Source organism: Silurus aristotelis (genome assembly GCF_946808225.1).
Source record: "Silurus aristotelis genome assembly, chromosome: 7".
NCBI classification, from domain to species: Eukaryota; Metazoa; Chordata; class Actinopteri; order Siluriformes; family Siluridae; genus Silurus; species Silurus aristotelis.
In genome coordinates this window covers 12975141-12993809 of record NC_139580.1, presented here as the reverse complement: position 1 = coordinate 12993809, position 18669 = coordinate 12975141, and the positions used below count along the sequence as shown (strand labels likewise).

At 35.8% G+C, this 18669-nt stretch overlaps 1 protein-coding gene across 2 annotated transcripts; it reads right to left on the bottom strand.

Annotated features, from left to right (window-relative positions):
• Nucleotides 1–735: 735 nt before the first annotated feature.
• Nucleotides 736–18435, bottom strand: hrasa (HRas proto-oncogene, GTPase a). 2 transcript variants are annotated; one of them, XM_083545700.1, is made up of 6 exons: nucleotides 18069–18435; nucleotides 7388–7527; nucleotides 5348–5526; nucleotides 3026–3185; nucleotides 2179–2304; nucleotides 736–1473 (listed from the first exon to the last, which is right to left on the bottom strand). In XM_083545700.1, exons 2-5 carry the CDS (start codon nucleotides 7496–7498, stop codon nucleotides 2185–2187), a joined length of 570 nt encoding a protein of 189 aa, XP_083401826.1. In that variant the 5' UTR covers nucleotides 7499–7527; nucleotides 18069–18435; the 3' UTR covers nucleotides 736–1473; nucleotides 2179–2184. The 2 variants fall into 2 exon arrangements, with proteins under 2 accessions (XP_083401826.1, XP_083401827.1); XM_083545701.1 differs by lacking the exon at nucleotides 18069–18435 and adding an exon at nucleotides 14297–14391.
• Nucleotides 18436–18669: the final 234 nt, after the last annotated feature.

Genomic DNA, 18669 nt, shown 5'->3' with positions numbered 1-18669 from the left:
CTAATTGTTGACCAAGCTGCAAATCTATTATCTAAATAACTGTCAACATTTTTGCTTAGAATTTAAAGTGAACCAAATCATTTCATCATATAGGACCACTATAGATTCACAGCAATATTTCTGTTTCCACACAGACCAAAAATACACAAAACAGTAGAAATTACATTTGTTAAACAAGATTTTATCATTAAAGCACAATGTCTAAAATGGGAGCAGTATTAAAAGTAGACCATGTACGATTGTGTAATTTCACCATTTTCTGTTACAAAATAAATGGGTTGTTTTTCAAAACTATATAATCTGCCCATAGTTTAAATTGCTGTAATAGAAATGATACCATTTGTGTGCAGACCAACTATTTGCTACAGTGCTATGCAGTTTGGAATGCCATGCCATTTCTTTCATGCCTACAGTTGGGTGTGTGAATTCATTTGATGTATCTGAGCTTGTTTATGATTCATGTGTACAAATTTCTGTCCAAGCCACAGCAATTCAGTACATCGTTTCATTATTATCATGTGACTTTTTCCAATGTATCATTAACCAGGTTTTTTCATTTTAATAAAAATAAACTAATTTGCATTAAGATTTTCCTTTCTGTCATACACTGACATTGTATAAGGTACCTGAAGTCACATAAAAACCCCATCATATATAATATAATTCTGGAGTCTCAGGCAATAAAAGCAACTATTTTTTATTAGATCACACTCCAAGTATCTGTGAACATGTGGGTCCTTAAAATTCTTTTATTGGAATCCAGTAAGTGGTCAGTCTGTTCAGCATTTCCATCAACAGTTTTTTCTATTTTAATCACATACACAAAAAACATCACATACAGTATCTAGTGCCGCAGCAGATTACATTCCCTATGGTTATCACCACAAATACCCCTTTTTTTCATTGTTTTTTTTTTTTTTACAATAATTACATGTTAAAAACAATAGCATGTTAAAGCAGAACAAATATGGCTAACTGTCAAGAGAGGAGTAAATCCTGTACAAGATGCTGGAGTGTTCTCTCTGCAGTTGGCAGATTCCTCATTTATAGACTCACATGCTTCCTTTGGACAGCAATGAAGGAGAACACAATGTCTGTGATGAGGTGATTAGTGTCCAGTCCATATGAGAAGAGCAGTTGTTTTCATGCTTAACTCACAAGAGGCCTGACTTTCAGGTAAAAGCCAGTGTTCAGACATATAATAAATTAGATGAAATCCAAGGAGCTGCCCAGTATTAGCACTTCAAAGTTAATGAATAGGAAAAACAATACAAGTCATTAGTTGGGTTTTTAGGCAGATGTAGACAGCCAGAGGGGTCACCACAGTCACAACAAGGCAACATATTTCCTCAAATGTCCATTTTGCAGTCGATGCTTTACTTGGCTTTTATTTTGATTTCCAGTTGTAATTACAGTCTGTAGTTTATTCAGCCTCATAGGGCCATTAGTCCATTTAATAACTTGGAGAGTCAGCTGAAAATAAAACAGAGGGAAAACAGATCTTTAATGCAAATACAAACATGTACAGCATATGTTTTTGCACCAGGATCTAATGAGAGTAGAAATGTACTGTATATTTAAATTATTCCTCCTTTTTGGTACTATGATAATGTTTTCGGAAGATCTATAATCGTTATCTATTACATGAAACGTTATGTCAGCTTTGATTTAAATAATTAAATAAATCAATTAAATAAATCAAAGCTGACATAACGTTTCATGTAATATAAAACGATTATAGATGTTCCGAAAATAAAAAACGATATAAAAAATAAATATATACACATACATACACATATGTGGACAAAAATATGTACAAAATATATATATATATATTATATCGTTTTTTATTGAAAAAAGTAAATCAAAGCTGACATAACGTTTCATGTTTTATATATATATATATATATATATATATATATATATATATATATATATATATATATATATATATATATATATATGTATATACACACACGCACGCACACACACACACACATACACAACAATATATCTGCAACATCAGCAATCAACTTTGAAGTATTTCTTGTAATAGATATTGTTTTTTAAACAGTCTATTTAGCTGAAGACTTTTGCCTTAAATTTTTGTTTCAGAATGGCCATTCCCTTCTTAATCGATATATGTAAATGAAGAGTGTTTATGCATTTGATAAGCACCACAAATCATGACACCACGCAGCGGCAGCTCATGCAGTCCTGTCCACTTTCGTCTGGAGGATTGAGTTTCCTCAGCTTGTGCTGTCGGATCTCCCGTACTAGTGTGTAAAAGGCATCTTCCACTCCCTGTGGAGCACAGCCACCCATACATTTAACTTCCACAGGAGGCAAGAGTCATCTACAGACACACGTTAATCTCCACACATCAGCAGATCCACAAGTAAAATAAGTAAAAAACACTAGATGACAGGCTTCATTGCTCTTTCATAAGGGATAGAATTATATTTTAAATGATTACAATCAAAATTTAAAAGAAAAGTTAGAAAAAAAGACACAAACATTATAATAAAGTAACACACTAAAAATTATCAGCCTCTACAATCTCAAAATGAGAACATTAAGTGTAATCTAAGTTTTGAGTTCACAAAGATAAGTGTGGCATGATCTGTGACAGGCAAATGCTGACAGAATAATGGTTTTCTGTTAATTGTATCAAGGCTACAGCTAAACTGTACCTCGCTCATGTACTGAACAAATTGAAAACATATTCAACAATTTTATTATTTCACTTAAACTGTTTCTAATTGAGCTTTATCAAGTTTTCCTCAGTATGATATGGCAGCCTGAACACATACTCTGATTTATAAAGCTCTATTCCAGCAATGATTACTCACAGGCTGCATTATACTGTTCAATATATATATATATATATATATATATATATATATATATATATATATATATATATATATATATATATATATATATATATATATATAATTATAAAGTGTCTCTGCAATATTGCAGGTATGAGTATTAAAGCCTGTAGTAAATTCTTGCTTCTTACTTGTCTAGTCTTGGCTGAGGTTTCAATGTAGGGGATGCCGTAGCTGCGAGCGAGCTCATGTGCTTGCCGAGTGTCCACTGTGCGAGCTGGAAGGTCACATTTATTACCCACAAGCACCATTGGCACGTCATCTGAGTCCTTCACCCGTTTAATTTGTTCCCTGTGCGTAAAAAAAAGAAACAAGTAAAACAGAAAATTACTTGTGAAATATGACTATGGAAATTATGTTTTTTGTTTATGCTCAATTAAGTTCTGTAAGGTTTTAGTTAACAATAATTCCACATTACCTCCAACAAATCATTCAAATTTCATCTGATGTTAACTGCATTTTTAAGTAGCTAAAATTCAAATAAGTGTTTTATTTACATTGAACAGTTTAGGTTTTTTGTTAGAAATTGCTGGAATATTTAAATCAGGGGTCACCAGCCTTTTTGAAACTGAGAGCTACTTCTTGGGTACCATTAATGTGAAGGGCTACCAGTTTGATACACACAATTTTTCAGTTTGATCTAAAATAACAAATTTGCTTAATTTACCTTTTATTATATGTTTTTAATAATAATTAATGATATCCATCTATGTGAAGACACTGATCATGCTAATGATTTCTCATGATAAGTATCAACAATGATTTAACAAAGTAGGAAACAGCTATTTTTAGAAAAGGCCACGTTGGTGACCCCTGATTTATATTTTACCTGTCAAGAAAGTTTCATAACCTTCAGCAATTTATTATATATAATCCCAATATTTTTGTCAATTAGGGGTATTTGAGATTTTCTTGTTTTACAGTGTCTCCCAAAAGTCTCCATACACAGGGGAAATGAACACTTTTTTAACAAAATGTCCTCCAAAATCTTTTTATACTTAGTTTACATGATACATATTTTGAGATAGCCTTCAAGAACACCCCTGACAAATGAAAAATGTATCAAAATAATTCTCATGGCTGAATCAGGAAGCAGTCACCATGTTGTGAGGAACAAACTCCAAAAGATGGAAAGTCCATGAAACATCCACTGTCAAAGATACATCAACTTGATACTACAATAAACAGTCCTCTATGTAAATAAAGACTTTGGGGAAACCCTGTAAAATAGCAGCTTGGTAGCTGCTATTATAGTCATTCTGAATATAAACACTCTTTTAGTGTTAAATACTGAAAATGTATATAAACACCTGGAATCCATTGAACGAAGTCTTTATTCTTAAGTCTTCATTGTAATTCACTTTCCTGGATTTATACTTAAGTTTAACTTAATTGATGACTTCACTTAGACCCATGCATTTTACTATTTACAGTGACTTGATCTGCATTTTAATTTGACTTGTTTTGACAAGTTAATAAAGCTGATTTCAGTAATACTCTCCTCTCGTGCTCCCTTATTTGGATATGACCCATATAAGATTAGGGACTTTAGACTGAGCTATAAGGAGATAGATCACTTTTACTCAGCTGGAACGTAAGTGACTTGACTGTTAGAAGTGGGAAAAGATCTGCCTGTGTCTTGTAAAGTTTTAGAGCGTGGAACTGAATGATTTATTTATTAAGATTTCACCCACATTACCAGATAAACTTGTATTAGTCAATTTGAAGTTTTCTCTTTTGTATAACATAAATTACTACCCTCCACCAAAATGAGAACGCACAATGGAGTGTGCAGTGGCCATAAATAACAGTGTATAATCTGTTTATTCTCTTTCCAAATTTCTCCTTGCGTGTCCTTGAGTGCTTTCTATCACCTCCCCACCCTCCAACTTGAGTTCAGATCGATTTCACTGACATGACAGAAGCTGAGGCTAGCTTTGCTTTGACAATGAAATAGAATAGCATAGCATATTTGATCATTGTTATCTGTGTTCTTTGCTTAGCAATTTGATACACAATATGGGCTGCAGCAGCTTATGTACTAAGAGCACTGACCTGCTTACCATGTAATGCTCTCCATATTCCCATTTTTGGTTAAATACCAAAACTAATATTTGTGTTATACAAAGAAATCTTTGAGAACAAATCACAATATGACAAGTTTCTAACTATAATAACAAACAGAAAAACATCTGTACAACTAAATTATTGGAAAAATTCTTTAGATGAAGTGAATCTAACACAGTGCATCACTGTGAGAATAAAACACTAAGAAATAGATCAGTAATATATTTTTGCAATTAGACTGCCTTCTTCACCAAGTTTTCATGCTGTATATTATACCATTAATGTTATAACTATTCGAAGTCGCTATTAATGGTTTACCATAATGCCAATATTCCAACACACCTTTAAAGGCAACTTTTTATCAGTTAAAGACACCATTCAAGCACCTGTACTGATGAATATCCTCAAATGACTTGGTGTTATTAATGGCAAAAACACAGAGGAAGCCCTCTCCTGTCCTCATGTACTGGTCCCTCATGGCACTGTACTCCTCCTGACCTGCTGTGTCCAGTATGTCCAACAGACATGTCTCACCGTCAATCACCACCTGCTTCCGGTATGAATCCTAAAAAAGGATAGAGGAAAGTTCTAATGTAAACTTATCACACCATCAGAGTCTCATCATTTCAAACTACAAGCTCTACACAAGAAACCTAACACACATGCTACTGACAAAGTAAATAAAATAAAAACAGAAGTGTGGGTTTTTGTGGTTTGTAGTTATATGGTAATGTAGTTATATTTACGATTGAGCGGTTTACGTCAAAAATTACTGTGTGTGTGTGTATGCTGGAAGTTTTATTTTTTATTTTTTTGAGACAAATGAATTAGAATTGTTGTTGTGGTGTGGGCAGCAGTCAGTGGTCCTGTGTGTTTGTGATAGAGACCATTTATGAAAAGGACATTGTTTGTCCAGAGACAGGCGTGGTGGGAAAGGAGAAAACAGAATGCAGAATGTCATGGATACATGGGCATGCATGAATGCACACACAGATACACACACACACACACACACACACACACACACACACACACACACACACACACACACACCTCACACACCCACACACATATACATATATTTTGGGGAAAATGAAGGGCTAAACCACAGAACTACAGAATTCTCTGTGGATTACAATGGTGTTATTGTATTACACTTAGCTGTAGTTAGCTGTAATGAACTGAACTCTGATATTTATTAAGGCCTACCTATTATATACTACTGTAACTTTGGTTTTACTATTATATACTAATATTTACTATGGTTTTACTCTTATACACCATAGTTTATTATGGATTTACTAAGATATACTATAGTGTATTATGGATTTTGCCAACAATATTCTTTAATATTGGCTCGATAAGATACACTATACTATGGCTTTAATATGATTAATTAATAAGTTTTACTCTGATACAGAGTACAGTTAAATATTATACACTTCTAGTGTACTTTATACTTATTACTATAAAGTCTAATAAAGACTGTGAACTTTATTATGGGCTTGCGATGATAAACTATAGTTTACTATGTGCTATTATACTACACTATACTATACTTTACTATGGCTTTACTCAAGCACACTAAAGTTTATTGTGGCTTTACACTGAAACACAACAGTTTTCTATGGCTTTACAATGTAGTATCATAACAATGATACATTATGGCTGTTATGACACTACAAAGATTGTATTATGTTGCTTAATAATAACAATACACATTACATAATCAACCAGGACTCTTACATGGTTTTGCCTCAGTCTGTCATGGCAACTGGGTTTGGTATATGCTAAAACATAATGTTATTGTGACCTTATTATTGTGTCTTAAGAGAACTATTGTATATAATGTATAACATGAACATGTTTTTTACATTGATAAACAGTTATGCTGCTGTATAGGGCACTTAAATATAGAAGTCCGTTCTTTAGAGTGAGATTTTTCAGAACAAATGAATTACTGCTATTTGAAGTATCACACAACTTCTCGAAATCTCGAAACTTCCAGAAAGTGCCAGCTGTCTGTCTCATAGCTGTGTATTAGGAAACCACAGCCTTAGGACCGGAAGCTACGACAATTATGCAATGGTAACAAGAACATATGGCACAGTTATGCATTATCAGTTTTGATAATCGTATTATACTATACAGGTTACATAAAAAAATTCCAATGTCTCTGACAGGTGTTTAGTAGAATTTGTGCCACTATTACTATTTCAACAAGGTATTTGTCACTGCTGCATTTTTTCACATTTTTGTGCTAAGAGTCTTCAAAATTGAAGTTGAACACACATATACACAATACACTAAGGTTCAAACTGCATGAGCAAGTTCAAAACCACAGATAAAACACACACACACACACACACACACACACACACACACACACACACACACACACACACACACACACACACACACTCTACCTCTATGGTAGGATCATATTCATCCACAAAGTGGTTCTGGATAAGTTGGATGGTAAGAGCGCTCTTGCCGACGCCTCCAGCTCCCACAACCACCAGCTTATACTCAGTCATCCTCCCTGCTCCTCTTCACCTGCTCAGCCCTATGTAATTGTAAAATAACAGCATTCAGTCAACATCACAAAGAACTGTAAAATATGACAAATTGCTTTATGTAAATAATGTAAAGACTACAGCAGCACCCACATTTGTTGGTAAGAAAAAAAAATCAGGCCACTGGAATATACTGTCATTACACATAAAAATTCCTTTTTTTCTGGCTTCCTAAATGCAAGACAAAAATAATACAATAGTAGCATCACTAGTTGTTGTCACAAAGTTTTAACTGACAAAATAGTTTTTTTTTAGAAAATGACGCTTATGCTAAACAGTGCCATGGTGGCATGACCTAACTCATATCATACTCTTTTTGAAAGACATAATTTGGCTCAGTAATAACAACTGGACCTTTAAAATTGTATTGAATTTAATTGGAAGCATATTATCATCTTAATCACATTAAAAGTACAATTATGCTTTCAAATGCTGGACCAAGCTTCATACCAGTATCTAAATATTGTGTGGAGTGATACCAAAATGGCACTATGACTGTATGACACACTAAGGTAGTGACAAAAACCACAAATGTAAGTAACTTCCTTGAGACAGTGGTTAGTTGTTAGATGATTTGCATTGTATCTGGCAGTACAATCTTCTTTAATGCCTCTGTTTGTGCTGTTTGACTTTTGTACTAAATGGAAAGTTGTGTGACAATAATTTATGATTACATTTCTTCTGAATCTCATATAAATGTCTCAATTTTCTGAAAATAAAATGTATTATTGGAGTTCATCTTCTCTCAGGAAAACATACGAGATCATTTCTTATTATAATAAAATCATCATATACAGCCTCCCTTGTTTTAGAGTGGAATGGACTTCTGTATGGTTGGCACTTTATACCTCTGGCACACAAATGCTCTCATATGATAGAATGTTCAGCTGTCTGTAAGGGGTCAAAAGTCTAGCTAGAAGTGTTTTATATCAACCAGACACACCTTTACGGATCCCCTCCCACTCACTATATGCTCCTATGTTAGGGTGTAGGCCATTGAAGCAGTCAGTCATGAGCATAGATCAAGAGACTTTTATTATAATGCATTGGAGGTCAGCAAACTCAGACAACACCCCAACCTTTCTCAGTGTCTATATACACAGGTCCTACTGACAGTGGGTTTTAATTCCTACAAAACTGAACGTGTATACATCTTATAGAAAATTCCTATAATTGTATGCATGTCAAAGCAACATTTTATTGAAAAGGCTAAAAACTGTTCCATGTCAAGTATCTGCATTATCGATAGTTTTTGTTTTAGCTGCTACTGTAGATTTAATATAAGCTTGTGGTTTGTCTTGGAAGCCATTATGGCCAGTGGTGCTGTTATAGAAAAGAAATCAACACTTTCTGAACAATTGTGTGCCAAGACATGCAGTCATACAGTTATTTGAACATTTACGTCCTGTGAGATGTGAACCCTCCCACGCTGTTGTGTGTGAAAAATGTGGGTGGTATGACTGCTATATATTACTGGTCTATTGTGAAAGTATCCAACATGTGGCTTAGAACATTCATAATACCCAATATAAAGCTTTGTTTTGTCGTAGCTTTAAATTATTTTAAAATATATCATAGTAATAATAATAATAATCTTTATTTTATATAGCACCTTTAAAAGTAGCATCTCAAAGCGTTTTCCTATCATGGAAGAAAAATTTATAAATAAATAAAGATTAACAAAATAATAATAATAAATAATAGCAATATTAATAAAAACTAATAATAATAATAATAATAATAATAATAATAATAATGAGAAAAATAAAATAAGTAAATAAACAAAATAGAATATCTCACAAAAATTAAAAAATCACATAAAAGCTATCCTGAAAAAATGTGGTTTTAGAGCATATTTAAAAACATTAAAAGACTCGGCCTGTCTAAGCAAAAGACCGGAATCAGAGGAATGGAGATCACATATTGGTGTATAGACAGTTAAAAGCTGTGTCAAATAATGTATAATACCATGTAGGGCCTTATAGGTCAGCATCAGAATTTTACAATCAATCCGGAATCTAAGAGGAAACCAATGCAATGACTCCAAAACTGTAGAAATATGCTCATTAGACCTGGTCCTGTAAACCTGTAATTTGTTTAATGTAGATTTCAAAACCCCAACAAGCAAAGCATTACTGTAATTGATGTGTGAAAAAAAAAAAGAATTCATAAATTATTCAGCAACCAAAAAAACAACAACATTGGGAGTCTTGCAATGTTCCTGAGCTGGAAATATTAGGTTTTAACTTTACTCTGAATATAAGAGTCAATGTTATACTGATAAAAATATAGACCCCAAGTTTTTTAGCTTTGATTGAAACTCTATTTGTTTGATGGTGTGAACCGATAAGCATTACCTCTGTCTTATCACTATTTAGACAAAGAAAATTCTAAGACATCTATGTTTTCATCACAGAAATGCAGTATTCAATTTTAATACAAGTAGACTAACCAAAAATCTTTTAATACTTTCCCCCTAAAACACTGCAAACAGTGTGACAGGCTTGGGTGTGGTTTGTGCCGTCAGTCTGATGTCATTCGTTACAAACATTTGCAATAATGTTCCACAAAAATAAAAAAAAGAAACTGACAAGGGCAGGAAAGTTGTGACTCATCCACAATGTTTGGTTACACATTTTTCAAGTAGTCACATTATGATTAATGACCATATAAGTAACTGTGTTATTCCTTACTTGAATTCAGCAAAGGAAGCGACTTGTCAGCAAACAACAGTATGCATAGGCCATTCTAATTATATGCTGGTGTTTGACAATAAAGTATTGAAATATGTCTGCTGGCAATGCTGAAAGAAATTGTGCATACTAATTGTAATTGTAGTAAAGGTTTTTTGTGCATATGGGAACCTGACCAATGTTTGCAAAGTAATCATTTAGCGGTTCACTGACTAACTGAGAGTCTTGTGGAAAAGGCAAACAGAATAGTGTCAGATGTTTCTTCTTCTTCTTTCGGCTTCTCCCATTAGGGGTCGCCACAGCGGATCTTCCATCTTTATACTACTGTCCTCTACATTTGCCTCTTTCAAACCAACTACCTGCATGTCTTCCCTCACCACATTCATGAACCTCTTCTTTGGTCTTCCTCTTTTCCTCCTTCCTGGTGGCTCCATCCTCAGCATTCTCCTATCAATAAACCCCATGTCCCTCCTCTGCACATGTTCAAACCTTCTCAATCGCACTTGCCTCACTTTGTCTCCAAACCATCCTACATGCTCTGTCCCTCTAATAAACTCGTTTCTAATCTTGTGTATCCTCGTCACTCCCAACGAAAACCTCAACATCTTCAGCTTTGCTACCTCCAGCATCACCTCCTGTCTTTTACTAAATGCCACTGTCTCTAAACCATACAACACCGCAGGTCTCACCACAGTCCTATAAACTTTCCCTTTTACTCTTGCAGATACTCTTCTATCACAAATCACTCCTGACACTCTTCTCCACCCTGCCTGCACTCTTTTCTTCACTTCTCTAACACACGCTACATTACTGTGCACTGTTGACTCCAGGTACTTAAACTCCTCCACCTTCTCCACCTCTTCTCCATGCAACCACACCCCTCCACTGCCCTTCCTCTCATTCACACACATGTACTCTGTCTTACTTGTACTGACTTTCATTCGACTTCTCTCCAGCACATACCTCCACCTCTCCAGGCTCTTCTACACCTGCTCCCTACTCTCACCACAAATAACAATATCAGCCGCAAACATCATATTCCATGGAGACTCCTGTCTGACCTTATCCGTCAACCTGTCCATCAGCACTGCAAACAGAAAAGGGTTTAGAGCCGATCCTTGATGCAATCCAACCTTCACCTTAAACCAGGTATGTCATTCCTACTGCATACTTTACTGCTGTCACACTGTCCTCATACATGTAATAGTGTTAAATGTTTTTATAAAAAATTTTTTACGCTCTACCAAAAACAAATACAAGCCTCGATTAAGTGCAGTTTGTAAGGATAGGAAATATACACTATAAAATCTCACGCCCCCGGTTTTGCATTTGCCACATAACTAATTGTTTCGATGATTTTCCCGGTCTCTTGCGGGAACTGTTTTTAAGGTTTTTTTTGTTTAAAAATTTTAATTTATTAATATAAATATAATAATTATTAATAAAATAAAGTAAAATGTTAATACAGTACAGTACAGTATACATATAATCGCGTTTTTTCCTTTATCGCGGGCGGTTTTGGAACGTAACTACCGCAATAAATGGGGGATTACTGTATTTATAATTCAATTTACACGGAAGAGCAACAAGACAGACATTGAAAAAAACCTTACAAGCACTAGCAGCCTTGGGTGACCCATATAGAAATCAGACATTAGGGGAGGTTTACATACCACTGGAACACCCTTGAGTTGAAATTCCAGCACAAACAAGTCACTGCTGGGCCCTTAAGAATGGCCCTTAAACCTCAACTGCTCAGTTGTATAAATTAAACATTTGCAAGTCACTCTGGATGAAAGTGTCTGCCAAATGCTGTAAATGTACAGGTAAATGTAAATGTATTTATTTTTCACAATCTTTATTGAGCCCAACAAAAATTTGTGTAATTAATACGTCAGAATCGGAACCACTCAGTGTAAGATTCAAGAGTTGATTGTCATATAAACAGAACTTACATGGTAAATCCTCCCAGCAGCCTTTGACATAAATTTACATGTCAACAGTAACATTCCAGCCTATTAGTAACAATACATGGTACATCTGGGCTTCACTTAACTTGATCCTCCAGAATGGATTTATGAAAGGCCTAACAGCAGCCAGAAAAGATGCCGGATCTTGTGTGAAAAAAGGACAGATGAAACACTCTCCAGTTTTGTTCATAGCTTGTATGCAGTATGGATTTAGGTTTGGATTTTGTCTAAACAAAAGTCCCACTGTCTCTCTCTCTCACTCTCATAATCCACATCTAAGTCATTCCTCTCATCAGGTTTCAATATGCAACACGTAGAAAATAGTGACCTCTGCACGCAGCCTGGGCAGGTGATGTATTTTACAGGAACAAGGAAGAACTCTAACCAAGAGATTAAAGAGTGTACAACAGATACACAACATCTAAAAAAAGCCCATAAAATCCCCCAATGTTCCATGTACTAGATTTTTCTTTAAAAAGAAGTAGATAATCATCAGGATAATTTGAGACATTTTTATCTGTTTTAAATATTTTCAATGGAGTTTATATATATATATATATATATATATATATATATATATATATATATATATATATATATATATATATATATATATATATATATATATATATATATACAGTACAGACCAAAAGTTTGGACACACCTTCTCATTCAAAGAGTTTTCTTTATTTTCATGACTATGAAAATTGTAGCGTCACACTGAAGGCATCAAGGGCTATTTGACCAAGAAGGAGAGTGATGGGGTGCTGCACCAGATGATCTGGCCTCCACAGTCACCTGAACCCAATCAAGATGGTTTAGGGGTGAGCTGGACCGCAGAGTGAAGGCAAAAGGGCCAACAAGTGCCAAGCATCTCTCGGGGAACTCCTTCAAGACTGTTGGAAGACCATTTCAGGTGACTACCTCTTGAAGCTCATCAAGAAAATGCCAAGAGTGTGCAAAGCAGTAATCAAAGCAAAAGGTGGCTACTTTGAAGAACCTACAATATGAAATTTTTCAGTTGTTTCATACTTTTTTGTTATGTATATAATTCCATATATAATTCCACATGTGTTAATTCATAGTTTTGATGCCTTCAGTGTGAATCTACAATTTTCATAGTCATGAAAATAAAGAAAACTCTTTGAATGAGAAGGTGTGTCAAACTTTTGGTCTGTACTGTATATATAGTATAAATCAACAATATATAATGTTCAAACAGGAAATTTTATAACTATTATACCTTTTTTTTTTTTTTTTATCAATTACAGCCGATTATCACCTTTCTGCTTAATCCTACAACCAAATCTTCCAATAAGAGTTGCCAGTGAACTGCTACCTTTCAATTTGTGCCTGATTTGTATTTCACTGCTAGCAACCAACTACAAAACAAAGCTCCAGGATAAGCCATGCCTATCAAGTAAAGTAGGTCACAGAGCATGCAATGTGGATTAATAATAAAAGCCAACAGATGGAAGTGAATCTGTTGAACTAAATTACCAGCATAGAGCATGTTGGGGTGTTCTGTCAGTTGATAATGGTGCATGTACGAGGACAGGAGAGCCACACTGATGCTCCCTAGTGTCTGTCTCTCTCGCTTATAATTAGTTACTGAGCATGGTATGCCTTCAGAAAGATAATGAGCCCTCAAAGCGCTTCAGATATCAGTCTGGGATTGGCTGTTTTATACAGTGGAAATCACAATACAAAATATTCATCCAAAATCCAGACACTTTGCCAGTGCCATGCCAGTGACCCATTTACTGTAAAATACATTTCATAAAATTATATAAAATGATCTGCTGAGAACACATTTATGTAACCCATGCAATATTCTGTTCTATAATACATTTACATTTTGCTTGTGCATATTCATAGAACATTTATTTCCTAAACAATTAACAGACATCACTAATTTGGCACAAGCTTACATCATTTATAATCCTGCTTCTTTTTGAGTTATTGAGATCTAGATTAAAACAATTCAATTTAAGTGACCAGTCAAATACACTAATAACTCTTAGAACTCAGTCATAAATGTAATTAGTTCGAAATATGTTGTGATCTAAGTGTAACTAAATGAAATAAACACATACCACACACACATATCCCCTGGCTATGCTTCACATCTCCCACTGCAAAGAATAACAGATTGTACACAAAACATGTTCACTTGAAACCCTGGGATACTATCTCTGTAGGTGTGATAGAAACTCAGAAAATATTTTTATGCAAATAGTCTGGAACCACACCTTGTGTAATAACAGATCTAACAGAGAGTCAGTGTTTGACCTGCTGGCATTTTCTACTTTAATAATTTTTTTGTTTGAGTTGAAATGCTTCTGAAAATAACATATTTTTCCCCCTTTAAAAGGTAAAGGACACTGCACTGTAGCCAGGGGCTGCATATAGCCTGTCATAGTGATCCGGGTCGATGAACGGCACATTCTGAAACTCTGTAATCCCCCAGGGACCCTGACATGACAGTACACCCAGACTGTAAAACAGAAAACACATATAAAAACCCCAAGAGATGGACTTTACACCTGCAATTTGTTTGTGTGTGTTTGTGTATGTTTGTGTGTGTGTGTGTGTGTGTGTGTGTGTGTGTGTGTGTGTGTGTGTGTGTGTGTGTGTGTGTGTGTGTGTGTGTGTGTGAGGTAGAGCGGTTATAAGCATGGCAGGGCAAGTCAAAATATTTGGGCGTTAGTTTTATAAATATATGTAAAATTATGAGAAGATCTCAATTACTTGTGATCCAGTTGTAATCAGGATCACCAAGCACTGCCAACTGGTATTCATTTTAATAAAGAGTGCCAAATTGATCAGTCTCTAAATAAATGAATACCACTTGACAGTGCTTGAGTGATGAGTCAACCTTTCTCTCCTTTTCAGCGATTACTATATAACAAATGCAAAAGGGTTAATAGAGCCATTGCTAGTCTCCTTCAACTCTAATTGATTTTCATTTGAAAGATGATGGCACAAAAATCACTCGAGGGAAAAGGCTGACTCTAAAAGGGTGAACGCATGAGAGAGGCAGGGCTGGGCTTCGGTTTCCTCAAAATAACATCAGTGCATTAAGATCAGATGCTGGCTTACACTGCAGAAGGCCACTCAAAAGAGAATTAGTCTAATCATTCAAAAAGGCTATAGAGAAAGACTAATTAATAATGCAGTAAGGAATATAAACCATACAAATCTCTTATATGAAAGCAGCCATTATATTTATAGGCACTGTGTGTGATATTGGCTGGGAAAATGCCTGGTTATGAGATGCAGCAGTAGACATGCTCATTAGTACTCCATCTTTTATGGGGTGCAGAATATGGTGACGTAAACATTACATACACTGCGCTTAGTAAGGTGAGTATTGTCAGATGTCTGTGCTTTTAATATCTGTAATATTCACTTTAACTAGTTAATTAACTGGAATTTTATTAATACACACTGTACCAGTTTTTCCTCATTAAATACAAAACAATAATCCTTTTAAACCCTAAACCCTTTATTCTTTATTAAAAATAAAATGCTACAATATGAACAACAATATGAAATGCAGAGATCATATAAAGAATAAAGAGAGATTTTATTTCTCACATACATAGTGATGCTCAGTGACATTCTTTCATATCCCAGTTTTTTAGGAAATGGGGTCTGAGTGCATAGTCAGCCATGATACAGCACTGCTGGAGCAGAGAGGGTTAAGGGCCTTGCTCAAGGGTGCTGTAAGGGGAGTGGTAGCTCAGTGGTTAGGGTACTGATCGGGATTGGGTGAGTGTTTGGAAGGTTGGGGGTTCAAGCCCCGGTATCGCCAAGCTGCCACTCTTGGGCCCTTGAGCAAGGCCCTTAACCCTCTGTGCCCTCTGTCCAGGGGCACCGTATCATGGCCGACCCTGCGCTCTGACCCAAGCTTCTGAGCAAGCTGGGATATGCGAAAAACGAATTTCACTGTAATGTATATGTGACAAATAAAAGCTATTCTATTCTACATTCGACCATTTAACCCACTGTGCTACCACTTTCCTACATAACTGTATATGATAATTCTTACATTTTGCTATATTGTGCATGGCTTTTCTCTCGTGTTTATAGAGCCAGAATGCTGCGATATTTACTACATACATGCTTGATTTTTTTTCTTTCTTTTTGAACAAGCATATGTCTCTTCACCCAGAGTCTGTTTTGATGTTTCACTTTCTGACCCTGCTTTCATTTTTGCTAGTTCCTCATGCTTTTTACTTTGTCTTGAAATGAAAAACACATTATGATGATTGATCTGCCGAATTCGACATACACTATTTTGTAACATTACAAGATACTAATTTATCATGATATTAACTAAGACCGAATTGATTCAAGCGATCATATGAGTAAATACTGATGCATCAGTAAAGATGGTTTTCATTTTGATTAATTTCTTCACATGTATGTAATACAAATAGAAAAGATACTGATCTCAGACTAAATTTAGCTTTCCAGGAAAAAGGGGGGAAAAAAATGGAAATGCTATGCTAGATATCAATTTTCATGAACTCAGCTAAATGTCATAGATTTTCATGATGTCATTCTACAGTCCATTATACATACAGTATAGTCTTTGCTTACATACACATCAGCTCTACATTTGATCCTTACAATGTGGACAATTGTACAACCCTTCTCCTAGACTTTCCCAGAAACTGCACTCTCTTCACTATATTTTGGGGGTTTCACTATATTGGATGTTGTGGTATGTCTGGAAGTAAAGTGGAGAATATTTAATCCTAATCTTAATTTTTGCATTTTAGTTGACACCTAGAGCAACCCAGAAGTCTTATAATGTGCTGTAGGACATTAGTATAGGTTTTATTTCTATACACAATTATTCTTGAAAAGTTAAAGTACATACTATGATTTTTTTGTTGTTGTTAGTGAAACAAGTCTGTTTTTTCTGATGTGCACGTGATAACCTCCAAAGTGCGATTATTTCCTTAACACAGTTAGACAGTAGTGGTGCCTTCATACACTAGGCAACAGAAGAAGGAAACATGTAATGCAGCCCTCTGCTACTTCCGCACTGCTCCTGGGCTGTGTCCCAAACAGCTCCTCACTACCAACACACAACATGTAAACATCCTACCTCATCTACTACTGCTGTACTATTTCGGGTCCCCTTGAGGAAGGATGTATGTGTTTTGGGACGCAGCCGGTATGGTTTTTTTTGTGTGTGTGTGTGTTATTTGTCGGTATGGTGTAGGTGGTGGGGCGTCTCCCTGCGCTCCGACTACCGACTCCCGACTGTCCGACTGTCACATGGACAACAAACTTCATTTATACCTGCATTTGTTTTGGTTTTTTCCTAGGTTGTGCTGTTCGGTATGAGTAAATCGGTTTTCAATTCAAGCGTAACATTTGTTGCTTTTATGAGGAGAGAGAGAGAGAGAGAGAGAGAGAGAGAGAGAGAGAGAGAGAGGGGGGAAACAGCGGGGAAACGGGGGAGATGCCGACTAGGAAGTTATCAAAATAAAGTCAATCAAACAACAAATAAAGATATAGATAAATAAATCAACTGTAGTAATGTACGTGGAAGTGTATTGCTTCTGCGCGCGCTGTGTGTGTGTGTGTGTGTGTGTGTGTGAGAGAGAGAGAGAGAGATACATTGCCTGTTGCTTTAATGAAACCACTAACTGATACACTGAAACAATTCACACTGCAGAAGCACAATCCATTTCCTCCACACTCTTTGAATGGCTCGAGCGACGCGCCCGTGATGAGCAGATCCCAAGCAGCAGCGGGTTTCCCGTTACATCAGGAACACAACACACAAAGCTCTTCCCTAATCATACCACACAGACTACACATACTAGTTGAATCGGTTGTACTCACGATCAGCAGAGCTCGGGTGTGTGGTGGAGATGAGCTCCTGGAGATTCAGCCTGATGGGCTGCGCTCAAATCTCAGATACTGAAGGTGTGAAACAGCCGCCGCTGCTCCTGCAGTGTGACTCAGAGAGAAGATCAACAAATCAGCGATCTTCAGATCCGCGCTCCGGGACTCCGTTACTCCTGATCGAAAACTGTACAAGTTGCTGTCTTGTGTTTGTATATGAGAGAGAGAGAGAGAGAGAGAGAGAGAGAGAGAGAGAGAGAGAGAGAGAGAGAGAGAGAAATGAACACAATGCGCTCCGCCCGAGTGCAGAGAGAGAGAGAGAGAGAGAGAGAGAGAGAGAGAGAGCTGCAGGCAGCCCACGCCCAGCGGCTGCCCCGACACACACACACACACACACACACGCACCAGTGGGGCCAATGTCTGTGTCTGTGTACTGCTGTTCCTTCAAAAAAATAAAAATAAATACACCGCTTGATTGGTTCCATCATCACTACTACTATACACACATACTGGGATTTCTACTGTTGTTTTATTATTATTATTATTATTATTATTATTATTATTATTATTATTATTATTATTATTATAAATATGAGTA

Bases quoted from the DNA above. Each gene is read 5' to 3' on its own strand.
- hrasa (XM_083545700.1), bottom strand. From the start codon at position 7,498: ATGACTGAGTATAAGCTGGTGGTTGTGGGAGCTGGAGGCGTCGGCAAG. The intron at 5,527-7,387 runs GTAGAGTGTGTG...ATCCTTTTTTAG, and splicing joins AATATGATCCTACCATAGAG to GATTCATACCGGAAGCAGGT. The intron at 3,186-5,347 runs GTGCTTGAATGG...TTTTACGCACAG, and splicing joins GAGGATATTCATCAGTACAG to GGAACAAATTAAACGGGTGA.